This window comes from Xyrauchen texanus, chromosome 34 (assembly GCF_025860055.1).
Source record: "Xyrauchen texanus isolate HMW12.3.18 chromosome 34, RBS_HiC_50CHRs, whole genome shotgun sequence".
Classification (NCBI taxonomy): domain Eukaryota; kingdom Metazoa; phylum Chordata; class Actinopteri; order Cypriniformes; family Catostomidae; genus Xyrauchen; species Xyrauchen texanus.
In genome coordinates this window covers 8,336,029-8,354,317 of record NC_068309.1, presented here as the reverse complement: position 1 = coordinate 8,354,317, position 18,289 = coordinate 8,336,029, and the positions used below count along the sequence as shown (strand labels likewise).

At 40.1% G+C, this 18,289-nt stretch overlaps 1 protein-coding gene across 1 annotated transcript in view; it reads left to right on the top strand.

Moving 5' to 3' along the window:
* Nucleotides 1-18,289, top strand: part of arhgap24 (Rho GTPase activating protein 24) — a 129,569-nt gene that overhangs the window by 8,791 nt on the left and 102,489 nt on the right. Inside the window, exon 2 of the mRNA XM_052104157.1 lies at nt 11,660-11,868. Within this exon, the coding sequence (XP_051960117.1) occupies nt 11,680-11,868 (189 nt within the window). The 5' untranslated portion in view covers nt 11,660-11,679. The remainder of the gene's footprint in view (nt 1-11,659; nt 11,869-18,289) is intronic.

Genomic DNA, 18,289 nt, shown 5'->3' with positions numbered 1-18,289 from the left:
CGATTAGCCGTCAGACAAAACAGCAATTTTTACTTTCTTTAAATGGATGACTTAAAAAGGTTAGTCATTCTCTGAGATTGATCAAGAGTGATTAATAAAGTGTGTGTGAGTCATTGGCTGAAGTCTGAAGCACCCAGCCATGGTGAAATACCTGATCTGCATGTTAATTTTAGAGAACAACTTTCAGTCATGCTGCAGTTTCTGCAGGGAACAGTGAATAATAGACAGCTTTTAGCCATTAGCAAAAAAGAAAAAAGAAAAGAAAAAACATTCTGGTGAGATAGTAGCAGGTCTCCAGGCTAAACAAATGACTACGAAGCATTGGATCCAAAATGTAAACATATAGGAGCCAAATGTATGAAAATAAAGTAAGCAGTTAACCGAATAATCGGACGATTACTTGGTTTGTTACTTTAAAAAGTGTTAAAAAAATGAGCAGTCTTACCTTACGGTGAAGGGGCAGCCCAGACATAAAGGCTACAAGAGTCCAAGTTGAATAAACTCACAGATGCAATGTATTGTGCAACCAAAACTGCAGATGAAAATGAGTGAAAAACAAAATTGTAAGCTTTCAGATTTTTACTGGTTTTACTGTACGTTTTACAATTATCTGGAAGTGTTTTGTAGGATGCAAGTGGTAATCTTGGACGTCCGAGATGGATTACAAATATTACATTTGGGGAAAGGAACATCGAAAAAAAGCCAGGAAGAAAACAATTATGATGAATTATGATTAATGATGAAAGTCACTCTTTATGCAATGTTATTTTTAATCCCATTACCACATAAAATACTTTTCTCAGGGTTTTACTATAATAACACAAACTATAAAATGATGGTGAAAATGTTGAACATTCTTACTATGTACCAATCTTTTAGGGGATGAAGGGAATTATTTTTATTAAACTTATCCCAGTTGTAGGTATAGATTATAATTATATTTTAGGTTTCTATTGTTGTCATAGTTAGTTGTATAGAAATAGATAAATTTATGTAATCTGCGGTTTGGTTATTATAGTCTAACAACAAATACCAAAATTGAATTTCCTGTATGTATATTTACTATGCAAGAACTATTGTAAATGTATACGGTTGGAAGTTATCATGTCCTGGCCAAATGCAGTCCTTTGTCTAACCTTCTTCTTTTCTTTTTTGTTGGTGTGGCTATCCTTATGAGGACTCTCCATAGACATCATTTTTATGCTAACCCTACTCCTAAACCTAAATTATGGGGACACTAGAAATGTCCTCAAAAACCACATTTATAGCATAATACCCTTGTATTTACCAGCTTGTAACCTAAAAAATGTCCTCGTAAACACAAAACACAAAGCTTGTTTTAAAACCAGCTCTGATGCCAACTCAGATCAGCAAACCACTTTAGGCTTGTTTATGTATTTCTTAATTTCTTCAGCAGGGTTATTTTCTTACGTATTTATACATTCAACATTTATTCCTCAATATCTTTGCTTATTTAACTAGAATAAAACGTGGGGATATGATTCAAATGAGCATTAATAATGCATTTCTATTCAGCAGACAGCACAGTGCATAATTCATAAACCTCATCAATAAACTGCTTCATGCCAGACAGAGGGACTTTGCAAGAGGACACGTCCGTCTCCGTCATCAGAAGACCACTCATCCGCCCACACGCTGATTCACACACACACATACACTTGATACCCATCTTTTCCCCCTGCAATTAGCTTGTTAGCCTCTTAGCCTCATCAATTGTTTAACATAATAATTTACATGTCAATAAGCCACTTTTTGTCTGGGGTCTTGTCAGGAGCTCTGATACATAACCTAAACTATACAAAAGGAAATTATGCACAAGGCAAATGAGCACAGTTTGAAGAACGGAGACATTCGATTTTTATTCACCTCATTATGCTAGCACATTATTATTCAGTTAATGTCCTAATTACTTGAATTATAATAGCTTGTGTTGATGCTTTTGATTGTTATGTACATTGAAATTATATTTGGTGTGTACAGTGCATCGAGCCTTGATGTGTGCTTGGGTTGTGTACTGCATATATTGGCTAATGTTGCTAGTCATCCAAGCATTCCATGTACAGTAGGTTTAAGACAGATAAATTGGGCAACTTTTTGACTTTTCAGTGTCAAAACATGATGTATACAAAGAGTGCATGGAAGCTCAGATGGCCTACTAATTTTGCCAAAATATTTACTTGCCTAGACCTTATATATTGTAAGGTATATAATGTCTCGCCACTCCACAGCCCTGCACTTGCTAAGCAGATAATGATAGTTAAACAAAATGCTCAAGCAGCACATTTGGAATTGATCAGAGCACACGCATGCACGCACACACACACGCACACATGCACACAAACACTGCTTATTACAACGTGGCAGTGCTGCTTTTTTCACTCTGAAATTGCTTTTTCACCACACAATGACACTTGAGACACTATAGAAGTCTAGCTACTCTCTTAGAATAAGCTGTGCATATTCCTTCATTGCACATCTGAAGTTGCTTCTTTCAGAAAGAATATGCATGACTTACATTTGCTCACAATTATTGCAAATTAACATGTTTTGCTGCATTGTAGCCTATTTATGTTGGCTCTCTACTGGTGTTAATGCAGCACCCTAATTTTACATTAGGCAACAGGTGGCGACTCAACACAGTTCCAAAATTGTTTATCGTGCAAAATTAAACACTCGGCAGCCGATGATTAAAAGCACTAAACACATTGTGGTAGGCACAAGCTATGTTTATCCTTGCTGCAAGTGAACCCGTATTTAATGTAGTCTGGGTTGTGATTTACCTTGTGTAAATTTGTTTCGATTTTTAGAGGATGAAGGCATGTCATGACCTTGTACCCTGACCGTGAGCTTGGGAAAGGCACTATATAAATAAATCTTCTTATTTTTCTTCAGTCCATGTTGGCATCTGTCAAATTTGGCTAACTTCTACCAAGTGACAGATTTTGAAATAAATATTCTGGGTTTAATAAAAGTTAACCTCAATCGACAACATTTGTGGCATAATGATGATTATCACAAATATTTATTTTGAACCATCTGTGGAGGAGATCTGTGCAAAGTTATATGATATATCCAATATTACAACTTTGTTGCCATGACGATGCAAGGCTGGTAAACCCTATAAGTGATTTTATCACACTAAAATCATGCAGAACACAGATTTTATCACATTAAAATCATGTTAATATGTATGATGTTTACATCTTGTGGATATACTTTAACTAGAGCTGTCAAAAATATGCGATTAATTTTAAAAGTTTAATGCATACTTTTTTCTTCATTATAAGTAACACATTTACTGTTAAAGAAGCATAAACCAAGTGGCCAGGGTAGCTCAGCGAGTATTGATGCTGAATACCTCCCCTGGAGTCGCGAGTTCGAATCCAGGGTGTGCTGAGTGAGCCAGGTCTCCTAAGCAACCAAATTGTCCTGGTTGCTTGGGAGGGTAGACTCACATGCGGTAACCTCCTTGTGGTCATGATTAGTGGTTCTCGCTCTCAATGGGGTTCATGGTAAAATGTGATACTTAATGTTACTCGAATTGCGCTATTTTTGTGCATTTCTATCTTTATACTGTGTTAGGCTTTGTTTGGAAAATGTTAATAAAGTATTATGTTGTTACATATTGTTTTGTTTTCTTTCCTAAAAAGCAAATACATGCTTTTTGACATGAAAAAAAAAAACATATATAAAGAGACAAATTTCACTACTTTCAAAATCATCATGGTTACTGTTGTAACCTCCGTTCCCCGATGGAAGGAACGAGACGTTGTGTCGATTGTAGTGACACAAGGGGTCTCATCTGAGAGCCTCGCGTACCTCTGAACTTGAACTTGAGAAAAGGCCAATATCAAGTTGACAGACAGAATTTGCATGCCCCGCCCTGGACATAAGGGTATAAAGGGAGCGGGCGAGCGAATGCCAGACAGATTTTCACTGAGGAGGCCGAGAATACGGTTACGGCGCATTACAGTGGTAGGCATAGTGATGTGGCAAGGGGAACACAACGTCTCATTCCTTCCATCGGGGAACGGAGGTTACAACAGTAACCATGACTTTCCCTTCTGTCACTCACTCAATGTTGTGTCGATTGTATTGAGGTGCCACTTAAACGCCATGCACTACCCCGTGTTACGTAGCTGCCGAGCCAGGTGCAAGCAGGCTGTTCCGTTCTAGAAGCAGCTGGGTCGGCTGCATGTAACCCTCCCCAACACCCCCAATAAAAGGTGTCATATACCGTTCTTAGGTTCCCCATACACATACAGATCAGGCGGCATGACTTGCATGGGAGCCAGCCGGCCAGCCGCGCCTTTTCTCGCTCTATGTTTCTCGTCATAGCCCCAGCCGCTTTTTAGCTCTATCTTAACGCTATAGATGCGTCAGGGAAGGCGTCATTTCCTGGTCCTATTCTTTCAGGGGGAAAAGTATCCCTGCGGATACCATGACCTGCCCAAACTGGGGGGAGGTAACTTGTGGTTAATACACACAAACAATGCCTGTGGAGCCCAAGTGGTGGGTCTGGCGGCGAATTCCTCAGCTGAATCTGCGACCAGAGGGCTAGGGAGGAAGAGCATCCAGGAAGCGAGAGCTTGCTGGCTCACCTGGGAAAGAAGGCACACTGGATCAGCTTGGTGAAGGGCGCAAGGTGCAAGCGGGACACCGGGTCGGTTGTTCCGTATTACCGAGTTCTACCGGCTCAGACCTGTCAAAACACGGGACAAGACCGACTCAACCCTGAGGTTGTAGAACCTAGCAAAGGTGTTGGGTGTTCCCCAGCCTGCCGCTCTGCAGATGTCTGCTAAGGAGGTGCCGTGGGCCAGTTTGGCTTTTTTCTCTCATGGAGAAGGGGAAAAAAAAGTCACATTATGCCACAAATGCTGCCGATTGTGCTTACAGTAACTTTAAAATTAAACCCAAATTGATCCTTTAAAGGTTAGCATAACATTCCTGAAAACTTAGTTTTCAGTCTGAGAATTTTCTTTTATTTAAAAAGACAAATAATGTTGTACTAAGAAAGCTTTCTCCGAACATTGCGAGAACTTTTATTGCATACAAATATCATAATAATGTTATTTTAACAATGTTTATTCCAAATATTCCCATATCGTTAACCAAAGTTGTTGGAATGTTATGTGGATTCCTGCACACACATTTGGAAAAAAAATTATCCATCCACACAGATTAGTATATTTTGCATCTTTGAGCTTATTTTCAAATAAACACAAAGCTAAAAAAAAAAAAAAAGGAAAAGCCAGCAGAAGAAATCTGAGAAAGCCATGTCTGTCAGCCATTGATAAAAAACCCATCATCAGCCGGTGGAGGAAATGAGATGCAGGAGCAGTATTTCAGAATTCTGTCTGGAATCAACATTTTCTGACATTGCCAAAGTCATTAATGAGGACGTTGTGAGACACATAGAATGAGAAAATAAGTGCTGACCTCTAAATATGACAGGAACAAGAGGATTGTCCTGTTACTCTTTTTCATTTGCATGCATTATCTTTTCCTCTGCATGCAAGCGGAGTCATGATCACCTCAAAAATTAGATAATAATTCCTGAAGTAATCTATTTGGGGTCATGAATGACAATCGAAATAAAGATTAGGTTTAGGATTTGGGAAGTTTATATATAGGATTTATTTGGCTATGCTCTAAATCCTAGTGAGCTGCCTTGCTGTCTACCATCCACATATACCATACTGAAAAAAGACTAGTTTGCTGGTCTTAGCTAGTTTAAGCTGGTCTTAGTTGGTCTTTGCTGGTTTAAGTTGATCTCCCCAGCTGGCCGAGCTGGTCTCCAAGCCTGACCAGCTTAAAAGTGTTTAAAACCCTCCAAAACCAGCCAACAAACTGGTCCTGACCAGACTGGTAGACCAGCTAAGACCAGCAAACCAGCTTAAGCTATTTAAAGATTTGTTGCAAACAACACAATATTCTAAAACGCTCAAAAAGACATACAGTAGAACGCATAACTATTTTGAATCTGTACTTTTCAGTACTGATTCAAATACATTTATAAGTGACTTACAATTATATTCTGTGGACAGTCTTTTGCTGTGTTCTGAAGGAATGAAGGCACAGTTGAGGAAAAAAGTAACCAATTGCGAAGAACATCTGCCAAATGCCGCTCTTTCATTTGTATGCAATTGTCAAGCAACAAGACGCAGTGCATATAGGCCTCAGGTGTGCAAATAACAAAAGTATGTGGGACTGGAGAACAAATGGGAAAAACACACAGAAGGAACTTAAAGAAATGGCATTCCACACACACTAACATTAACTTTTGTGCTGAGGCAGCGAGTAACAAATCTACCCCGACAGGTGTGACAAAATATTGATGTCTCGATGGGCATAAATGCAATGATATTGGTGTGACTCGACATGGCAGCTGAGCTTGGCAGCATCCTACACTCCTCCTTCGCCTAAAGATTTAATATAATATGATAAACACTCACATAAAACACACTTCTGATTTCATGCTTTCATTTCTGGCTGTCAGAACAACCACTTGAATGAACATCAGGTGTTTGGACTATAGCCCTGTTTTGCTGTCACTTGCATAAGTAAAAGTACTGCTACTGAAGAAATAATTTACATGAGTACAAGTAGAAATACTGAGAAATATTATGACTCAAGTAGGAGTAAATAGTAGTTTGCCAAAAGAAGTAATTACATTACAAATTTACTTTTTGAAAATTATATTAAATATTGTATATATGCTTCCATTTTTAGAACACAATGAAATGATTGGTCTTGACAGAAAATAATGCTTCCTTTCCCCAAGGATGCATTAACTTGATCAAAAAGACTGCCCAAATCATTAATTGCAAATAATTATTATGGTTTGAAATAATTGTTTTAAGTAGTATTATTAAATTTTTTCCTTTACCCCTGATGGCAAACACATACTGTGTTACCTATTCCTTACAAAAGCATTCTAAAGTGCTAATTTGGTACACAAGAACATTTTCTTATTATTAGAACAATTGAAAATGGTTGCACTACCATGTGGAAATCACAATACAGTGGTTTTTTTCCCCATTTGCTGAGATTTTGAGTTCTTACAAGTTGCTTTACACTATTCCATTCATTACTGTTTTGAAAAAATTATCTCTAACCAAGATAGGGAGGGAAGTGGATGACCCATATGCACTACTAAAAGACAAATAAATCACAGTCTCTAGTTTGAGAAACAGACTCCTCACAGGTCCTGAACTAGCAGCTTCTAAATGCCAAAAACCTGCATTGCTGTTATCCTTGTGTTGCTCTTTTGTACCATGCAAATGAACATGGGCCGATGCTTCAGGATGGCAGAAAAAGCATCTGTCTTTGGTTAAGGCCACACCTTCTCATTAAACTTTATGAGGAAGTACAAATCTAGATAAGGATCTTTTGACCAATAGCATTTCTCCATTTGATTTTATGTTTACTAATATTTAATCAAAGGATTGTTCATAGGTCCTTAATACGTTAAAGAACGCAACATATGGGATACCAACAAAATTTTGTTGTTCTGCACTGCAGTACAATGACAATAATGTCTTTAACTTAACTTAAATTAATAATTAGGTTTAACAAAATATGTAATGAGTAATCCAAAAGTAATCATATTACATTTTATATATTAGATTAGATATATTAGATATTAGATTAAAACGTGTAACCTAAAAGATTACGTAACAGATTACAATTTAAATTGTGCAATTTGTAATCGGTACCCAATTACATTTCAGAAGTAATCTACCCAGCCCTGTATGTGTATACACACACACACTCACTGAGCACTTTATAAGGAAAAACTGTACACCTATATATTCATCTGATTATCTAATCAGTGATTATCTCATCATCTCATCGTGTGGCAGCAGTGCAATGCATACAATTATTTAGATATGGGTCAGGAGCTTCTATGACTGTTTAGCCATCAGAATGGGGAAAAAATGTGATCTTAGTGATTTCAACCGTGGCATGATTGTTGGTGCCAGATGGGCTGGTTTGAATATTTCTGTAACTGCTGATCTCCTGGGACTTTCAGTACAACAGTCTCTAGAGTTTACTCAAAATGGTGCCAAAAAACAAAACAAAAACAGCAAGTGTCAGTTCTGCGGATGGAAACACTTTGTTTATGAGAGAGGTCAACATAGAATGGCCAGACTGGTTTGAGCTGACAGAAAGTCTACGGAAACTCAGGTAACCACTCTTTACCATTGTAGTGAACAGAATAGCATATCAGAAGAATGCACAACCTTGAGGCAGATGGGCTACAACAGCAGATTACTATGTCCAGCACTTTATTAGGATCATAGTGTTTCTAATAAAGTACTAAGTGAGTGTATATATATATATTTCACCTTTAAGCCATACCAGAGCAAATAAATAACTATGGAGATATGTACTATCAATAGGTTGAATAATGTCAAGAGAAAACTAACTGCCTAAAACTGAGTGTCCATTTGCATACTTAGGAGCAAGTAGGTTGCATAGCTGTGCAATTGGCTTTTTGAAGTGAATGTGAATGCTAATGTATAGGTAATATAGACCATATTAGCATAGTTATTTGAAGGGAAGAGGTTTGTTTATGCCACTTTAGCAAAAACACAGTTGTACAAAGTATGTACAATGGAACTGTGTGCTTGCAATGTGTTGGACAAGCATTTGCATCTGCTTGTGTAGAGTATGTTTCTGGACTTGTGGTGGACAGACACAATAATGATTCCAACTCACAGCAGAAACAGCAACTGTTAATGTATTTTGTTTTTTATGCTTTGTTCCTGGACCTTGTCCGGGGCGGCATTGTGGCTCAGTGTTTAGCACTGTCAGCTCACAGCAAGAAGGTACCGGGTTGTGTCCTGGCTCAACTGGGCCTTTCTGTGTGGAGTTTGCGTGTTCTTCCAGTGTTCACATGGGTTTCCTTCGGGTGCTCCGGTTTCCCCCCAAAAGTCCAAAAACATGCACATTAAGTGAACTGGAGACTCTAAATTGCCCCGTGGGTGTGAATGAGAGTCCCACAGCCACTGGGGGAGTGTCAGGAAGGGCATCCGGTGTAAAACCTGTGCCAAGTCAAATATGCGGATCATGAATTGTCCGCTGTGGTGACCCCTAACGGGAGTAGCCGAAAGAAGTTGTTCCTAGACCATGTCCCCTTGCACTGTGAAATAGCACTGATTTTAATCTTTTGAACAGAGTGTTGTTACAGGGCAGTCTGCTGTTCTCATAGACACATGAAATAGCAGAATCTCCAAAACCATATGGTTTTTCTTTTGAGTGGGCAAAAGCGAAATAGGAAAGGGAAGAGTGGGAATGACTTGTAGAAAAGATGTGTCATTGTGCAATATAAGGTCACTTCCTCCTTGGTGACCACAGATTCACTGAGCTTTGGTTTATTGCCACCGCTACCTGAACTCCCAGAGCAAGGCTCCATAAGACATGAAAGTCCTGTGCTTATTCTGAACATAAATGCCAGTCTGCAAGAAAGTTACATGATATGCCAAAAGGTCATGAAAGTTTTTTATTTGAAGACAACATTTTTTAGCTATTTGCACATGCAAAACTTGATGCCTGATGCAAAGACATGATGCTAGATGGTAAGTAAGGTGTTTGCTAGTCAGTTGCTAGGGTGTTCTGGGTGGTTGCCAGGGCATTGGCAGTAAGGTTTTCTGATTGAGCCAGTTTGTTTCTAGGAAGTTGGAAAGGCATTCTGATTGTTTATTTATGTGTTACTATGCGATTGTGTGAATGTCCTTAGTAGCTATTACCATGTTGCTGTTGGTTGCTAGGGTGTTCAGGGTGGTTGCCAGGGCATTGCTAGGTGGTTAGTAAGGTGTTCTGATTGGTTATTGGTCTGTTACTATGCAGTTGCTAGAATGTCCATAGTAGCTTTAAGCATGTTGCTGTGTGGCTGCTGAGTGATCAAGATGGTTGCCAAGACATTGATATGTGGTCAGTAAGGTGTTCTGACTGGTTGCCAGAGCATTGCTAGAGGTTGGTAAGGCATTATGAATGTTTGTTATTGTGTTGTTGTTTGGTTGCTAAAATGTCCCTAGTAATGTTTAGCATTTTGATGTTTGGATGCTAGGGTGCTCAGGGTGGTTGCCAGGGCATTGCTAGGTTGTCAATAAGGTGTCCAGGTTGGTTACCATGGTGTTGCTCGGTGGTTGGTAAGGTGTTCTATTTTGTTGTTAGTCCATTTATATGTGGTTGGTAGAATGTGCTTAGTAGTTTTTAGCATTTTGCTGTTTGGTTGCTAATGTGTACAGGTTGGTTGCCAGGGCATTGCTAGGTGGTCAATAAGGTGTCCGGATTGGTTGCCAGAGTGTTAATAGGTTGTTGATAAGTTGTTCTGTTTTGTTGTTAGTCGATTGTTATGCAGTTGCTAGTGTGTCTGTCCTTAGTAGCTTTTAGCATGTTGTTGTGTGGTTGCTGAGTGTTCAAGATGGTTGCCGGGGTGTTGCTTTGTGGTCAGTAAGGTGTTCTGATTGGTTGCCAGGGCATTGCTAATAGGATGGGAAGGGAATTCGGATTGGTGGTTAGTGTGTTGCTATTCAGTTGCTTGAATGTCCTTAGTAGTTTACAGCATTTTGATGTTTGGATGCTAGGGTGTTCAGGGTGTTCAATGCCAAGGCATTGCTAGGTTGTCAATAAGGTGTCTGTATTGGTTGCCAGGGTGTTGCTACGGTTGATAAGGTGTTCTATTTTGTTGTTAGTCCATTTCTAGATGCTAGATTGTCCTTAGTAGCTTTTAGCAAGTTGCTGTTTGATTGCTGAGTGTTCTAGATGGTTGCCATGGTGGTAATATTTGGACAGTAAGGTGTTTTGATTGGTTGTTAGTGTGTTGCTATGCAGTTGCTTGAATGTCCTGAGTAGTTTTATAGCATGTTGCTATGTGGTTGTTGGGGGGTGTTCTAGGTGGTTGCTTATTGGCTCAAGTAAAAAAAAAAAGTCTCTCTATATATATATACACTGATCCTTACATATACTTGTATTGACAAATTAATTTCCATGATTTTTCCATGGCCTTTGCAGTAATTTCTGATTACTGAATAAGGATTACATTTTTTTTATTAAAATCAGATTCTTTAATGATCATTCACACTCATGCTCATTAAAACAATGACTTACTCAAAAGTTGGACATCACTATGGCTTGTGAGCACGTTTTACTCTACACAAGAGCAATATCTAGCCGATTAAATATTTTAGACAGTAAAATATTTCATTAATTAGATATTGCTCTTAAGTTAAGAGAAAACATTTATGAGGTGAGCCAATAGAATCCATCCCTTCCTTCTACTTCCTTTTTCGCCTTTGATGAGAAACTTATGTTTCACATCCCATAAATAATTTGCATATCTGGATGAATGCCAATTCTGCATAGATGAAATGTACAATATTATGGCTTACCAGGGTAGTAGCAAAACACCTGCAGTGTCCTTCAAGAATGATTTGTTGTGGAAATGATATCAACATTAATAACAAAAAAAATCTACCATAGAGGTCAGTGTATGTACAGTACATTGAGAGTTTTAAGAGAGATATTAGGCGGCAAATAGACAGAACTTATCACTTATGGTGAATTCTTGTTGTTTCCATTTGTGGTATATGCTTAAACAAATCTGTCTTGCTTTCTGTTTTGTGTACAGGGTGGTCTGTTGGTTTGGTCATGGAAGATCAGGCTGGCAGCGTGGGTTTCAGCCCCCAGCATGAACTCGGGTCAGGCACACAGGATGTTCTCCGCTGTGGTTGGCTCAGGAAGCAAGGAGGTTTTGTGAAGACCTGGCACACACGTTGGTTCGTCCTTCGAGGAGACCAACTCTACTACTACAAGGACGAGGATGAAACCAAAGCACTGGTGAGTAACTTCATAGTCCTTATGCCATTATTTACTCACACTTTATGTTGCTCCAAACCCGTACAATGTTCTTTGTGGGGACGGGCTGTCATAAAAGCAGTTCATAAAACTTTAAAATTGTCTGAAGTCTAAAAGTAGCATATGTAAAAAATTATTTAAACTGCGTCTTTACATGCAAACACATACACAGATGTTCACATAGCATTGTTTACACACTCCACATCATGTAAGCTATTACCCAATGCTAAGCCGAGGCCACACACACACTATAAACACATAAATGCCCGCACTCATTCATACTCAAATGTCAAGATTCTGCTAATTCAAATCTTATGCCAAGACCCAAGCAAGTGAGGTGAAGAGAGAGTGACCAGGTTTTACCTCTTTACAATCTCTTCTCAATGATGACTTGTTATGGTTTTCTGTCTAACAATGGAGATTTTTATCCTCGGGGTCATGCAGCCTGTCTTGTGTAGGTGGACAAAAGTGTTTACTCTGGAATAAGGCAGGAATTTGAGAAAGTTCCATCAATCTCTTAAAAAACATCTTAACTTGTTCTTCCATAAAGAGAAAAACAAGCTCTCTGCTTAAAGGTGCACTCAGTCATTTTTTCCTCATTAAAAAAGTGTAACTCCCAAAGACATGAATTGTAATTTTGCAAGATATGTAAGAAATCATGTCCACTCACATTCAAATGAAGACTCCAGTCATATCAGTAACCTTATAAAAGCTGTTTTATTCTACATGGAGTTGGTCTGCATAACCAATCAAATACTACTCACTTAATCTCAGAAATTGTCCTGTTATTTGACACTTTCACTCACTGATTAATGTAATCCTGACTGACTGTGAATAATACATTTCTACATTGGCATCTGAAACTGAAAACTATTGATTTTAAATTATGCTGCATCCAAGCCCCTAGGTGTAAGTCCAAGATGACACAAAGACAAAAGTTACTGAGTGCACCTTAAAAGGAATAGTTAACCCAAAATGATTGTTGGTGCCAGATGGGCTGGTTTGAATATTTCTGCAACTGCTGATCTCCATAGACATGATTTTAGTGTGAGGGCAAGATTATCAGTAATTAATTACTTTCTCAGCTCAGTATGAACAGTTGTATGGCAATAGCGCCTACTGATTCTACAAAAAAAAATAAAAGTAGAAGGGTTTGGAACAACATCAGCTTGAGTATGACATAATTTTCATTTTTGGGTGACGTATTCCTTTGACGTTTCAACCTACTCAGGAATATTAAAGATTCATACCTTCACATCCATGTTTTAAGGTTCATCTCCATTTTGTCTTTGAAGTTTCATGTTGAGGTTTAATTTTCATGTTTCATGTGCCGTTAGAGCTGGTCACTGGTTTCTTCAGCAGTTAAATATCGGATTTCAAGGGTTGATGGCTCCTGCGTTCAGCGGGTTCCTTGACAAAGCTATCAAAGGACACTGAATATGCATTAAAAAGAAAAAGTCAGACTTTGATGTTTTTTTTTTTCTTCTTTTCTTTTTTCAGAAAATCCAAATGGCCCATACTTTATTTCAGGTTGTTAGAGATGCCACGAGGCTGTTCTAAAATCCACTGGGATTTGTTCAGATTTGCTTAGTTTAATAGAAGTTTAGATTTAATTTAGTATTACAACTGGCCCCAAAACACTGTACATTTGCAAGTTTGACAATTAATTATGTGTCTATATTGCATGCATCCTAAAACTTCTATAAAAATCTATATTTCTGATAATGCAAGACTTAAAATATTTTATTTAAACATAACTCTGGGAACAAAGGTTCCCCTTCTGTCACTAACTCGAAGTTGTGTTGATGTAGTGACACGAGGGGTCGCTCTTGAGAGCCCCAAAACACCTCAATCTTTGAGAAAAGGCCAATTGGAATTTACATGCCATTCCCTTGACATATGGTTATAAAAGGAGCTGGAATGCCCACTCTCATACAAACTTTTCCTTCGGAGCCGAGCGGTTGTGTATCAGCGAGCTGAATCCCACTGCTGTTCCATTCACCTCTGAAAGAAACATATGCTGTTGGATATATGGTGCATTCCAGCAGCTTTCCCTCCTTCTGCATGATTAGTGCAGATTACACCCCTGGCTGCTTCGACAGCGCTACTAAAAGAGTATATATTTCTGAAAAGATGATATATTCCTCTATTAGAGCAACACATTGACGTGAATGTCTTTTTAAAGACGCGTCTTTTTAAAGATGCCTTTCCATCTTGGTGTGATTCCTGGATGCGGTCATTATCTCTCCACTTCCGACGTCCACGGTGACTATCTCACATGTCTGGGCCGCGATCACAATGAGGCAGCGTTCGTGGATGGCAACGCTCAGCAGAGAGTGGAGACTCCACCCCCAGGTGGTCCAGCTGATTTGGAGTCGATTTGGCAAAGCACAGGTAGACCTGTTCGCTTCCCGGGAATCCTCCCACTGCCTGCTCAGGTGTTCCTTGACTGGAGCAGACACGCTAGCACACACATCAGCTGGCGACAGCACCTCCCTGTTTGAAGACCAAGTGGAAAGGCAGACATGAGCCAATGACTGTTATGACATGGCTTTGTTGACACAATAACCAGACGTGAAACCATAAAAGTGCAGCTATTGTTTTTTCCTTTGCATATTGTCTATCATTGCCAAAAACTATTCCGTATGAGGATAACTAGTCAAAATTGTTCCATGCATATGTGCTGATCCCACAGGTCTCTATGGCAACAGCTTGCCAAGCTGTGCACAAAAGCAACAGGGAAAACCACAGACTCCACACTAGAGAGAATATTCAAATCATGTTTTGACTGGCTTTACTGAGTTAGAAACAGAGTGAGAGAGAGAGAGAGAGACTGTCTGCTACAGTGTGTATTCTGCCCTCTAATGTATTCTACTAATGAGAAACAGACAATTTTTCGCTCCCTAGAAAACAGATATCCGTAACCAGGCAGCCATCGCTTCGTGTTTCCAGTTGGAAACATTGTACAACAACTTCCCAATGGGATAGATCAATTAGCAGTTAATGTTAAGCTCCCATTTCAGCTTTGTTCCCTTAAGGAAAAAAGCATGAGGCGATACCAAGGTGTTATACTCTTCTTGTAGACACAGAACTGCTGTTTTTTATCAATATATCTATCTATCCATCCATCCATCCATCCCCATCGACCCGAGCTTGAATACCCCACAAAAAAGAGCCAAGGAATGGGACAGTGAGCCTCTTATTTCCCCCAAAAGAAGACAAACCTGAAACGGCCTGTTTTAGATGGCCAGAGGTTCCAAAGATGATATAACTAGCGGAGCTACTAGCGGAGTTGCTAGCGGAGGCAGCCTCACACTAGGATCTGCTCGAGGGATTGGAAACTGGTTTGGTGCTGAATAGGTAGAATATGAAGAATACAAATAGGCGCTGGAGGGATCATTATGCCTGAACATCCATCATGATTCTACTGGACCATTCTGCAAACTTTGACACAGTCAACCATCAGATCCTAATCTCCACCCTCTACTCTGGGCATCACAGAAACTGCACTTGACTAGTTTAATTCCTATCTTTCAGGTAGATCCTTCAAGGTAGCCTGGAGAGGTTAGGTGTCCAAGTCACATCAGCTACTTACTGGGGTACCTCAAGGCTCAGTGCTTGAGCCACTTCTTCTATATACACAACATCACTGGGACCCATTATTCAGGCACGTTCTCTTACCACTGCTATGCCGATGACACACAGCTCTACTTGTCTTTCCAGCCTAACGACACCATAGTGACTGCTCGAATCTCGGCCTGTTTGCAGACATCTCGGCCTGGATGAAGGAACACAACCTGAAATTTAACCCAGCGAAGACTGAGCTGCGCGTCTTTCCAGTTAACTCTGGTGATGAACACAACATCACCGTTCAGCTGGGTTCAACTAAAATAACGCCTTCCAAGAAAATCAGAAATCTAGGGATAACCATCGATAACCAATCCAATTTCACAGTCCACATCTCAAAGACAGCACGATAATGTACATTTACACTCTACATTATCAGGAAAATAAGACCCCTCCTCTCTGAACATGCCTTACAACTTCTTGTTCTTGACTTTCAGATTTCACTTCACCACCTTGTTGTAATGACTCTCCCAACTCCATCCCTGAACCAGATTCACTCTCTGTCTTCAAAAAATGGGTGAAAAATATGTGAGTTAGCTTGCACTGCATTCGAACAGGAGAACCCCCACTACAATTCAAACAGGAGAGCCTTTGAGTGCTTAAGGCAGGCCCACAGATTTGAGATGGGGGGCTCCCAGACTGGCTGAGGGAGGCCCCTGCAGTGGTCATATGGTGGGGCCAGCCTAGCGAACTGATGAGGATGAAGCAAGCATCCCCCTGACCCTGATTATGAATGTTTCATGATTTGCTGATGAGGGCTTGTTGTGCCTTTCTGATGTGGAGACGGTTGGTACGGATATAGCTGAGATATGCATCAGATGACCAGTGGCCCAGTAAGTATATTTGGTGCTCAGGCAGGCCTTTGTGGGCTGCTGTGGTTGCGGCGCTGATTCAGAAGGAATGGCTTGAGTATAGTTTTGCTGAGATGCTGGATTTGAGCAGGACACATTTGAGGTGTTTTTTGGAACCAGAATTGGGAAACTTCTTGATTTTTGTCATCGACCAAGAGCAGATATAGAGAGGGTATTTAACTTGTGAGAGTTGGATGGAATTCAGCAGGTTGAAAATGTAAATTGAATATCCTCTTTTGTTGATCTGATTCGAGTAAATGATTTATTCTGCTGCATATACTGCATCCTACTGAGGAACGGTTTGCATGGTGATTTGGAGTGGGGTCCTCCCACTTTTGATAGGAAGAGACCTCCCTGTGATTCAAATGGGAAAGCCTGTGCTGCATTCAAATAATGTGATTGAAGTTGCTTTAAAATGAGAGCCCTCCACTTTTTGCAATTTAAACGGGCTGAATCCTCGAGTGTGGGACCGTACGTGTTCAAAGGGAGAGCATACGATTTATATGAGGATGGTTTATCCTGTATTTTACTGAGCTCACTCAGAGCTGCGAGCGGCTGAATCCGCAGGCTTGGGCCTGCACGGCATTCGATGGTAGAACACTTGATTCTTGTGAAAGTAATGTAAGCTGCATTTGAAAGAACTCCCTATGCGAACGAATGGGCAGAATCCTCAAGCATGGGACCTCATGGCGTTAAACAGGAAGAGACTGTGTTTTCGTGTGAAAAGTTGACACTGCATATAAACAAAAACTTACTCTGCGATATGAATGTGTTCAGTCATTGAGCAAGGCATTCAACGTAAATCATAAATTGATAGATGTAGATGCAGGCTTATGGTGAACTGTTTAGGGAAGACCTAAAACAGCCCAACTGTTGTCAACCATTAGGTGGGTAATTGTTCGTTTGGAATGAGTGCCATAACATGGGTTATGGAGCCATGGATGCTTGGACACATAGCCTGAAAGACGTGCCGCAGTTGCATGACCGGCACATACGCTGTTTTGCAGTGTAGTGGGAGTTTGTTGCATGTCCTGGAAGATGCCACAGTTGTGGCACTTGGACAGCGTATTTGCCCTGTTTGCAGTGTAGTGGGAGGTTTAGTTGCATGGCCCGAAAGACGCTGCAGTTGCGGCATCTGGACAGAACATTTGTGCTGCTTAGGGATATTGAGCCAATGGCAGGGCCATGGTTGCGACGTTGCCAAGCTTCAGCACACAGAGTTTGTAATCCAATGAAGAAGTAGAGTAAAATTAAAATGATGGATTGATTTTATCTGCTTGAACATTTGTTCTGGGCGGGAGGAGAGAAAGTCATGTTATAGTCCAGAGATGAGTAGAAGTTTGTAGAAGTTCTTGCTTCATGGTTATCGGGGCTGCGTGGCGCTGCGAGCTCGAATGCTGTGAGGAGGCAAGACATGTTTGCAGAATGATTCATGAACGAGTTTTGACGCGTCGTGCGACCTGCCTCTTGTGGAGCTGAATTCGGCTTGTGTCTGCTCGGACAGAAGCTGTATATAGCTGTAGTGAGCTGTAGCATGGTCAGAGTGGATGCTGCTACAGCGACGAGCTTGCACTAAAATGTCTGCGCTGATTTGGAAAAGTGTTTTAATTAGAAAAGCGGCCGTTTGAAAGAAAGTTTACTTTTTGCATAATTGCCCATGTGTTCCAAATGGAATAAATGCACACTGGGTTCATAGGGTACATTGAAGGGAGAACAGTTGTGATAATCATGTTGTAAAATGACTTCAAACGGAATCACTGAATGGAGCATGCCCTAAACGAGCATGAGGTAATCTGGCTGACAGAAATCACAAGTCTAGACTTAAACTGAGAGAGTGTGTCTGCATCCCGAACAGTTTTAGGGAGACTATTCCATAGTTTAGGAGCCAAATAGGAAAAGGATCATATTTTATCATAATTTCAAAG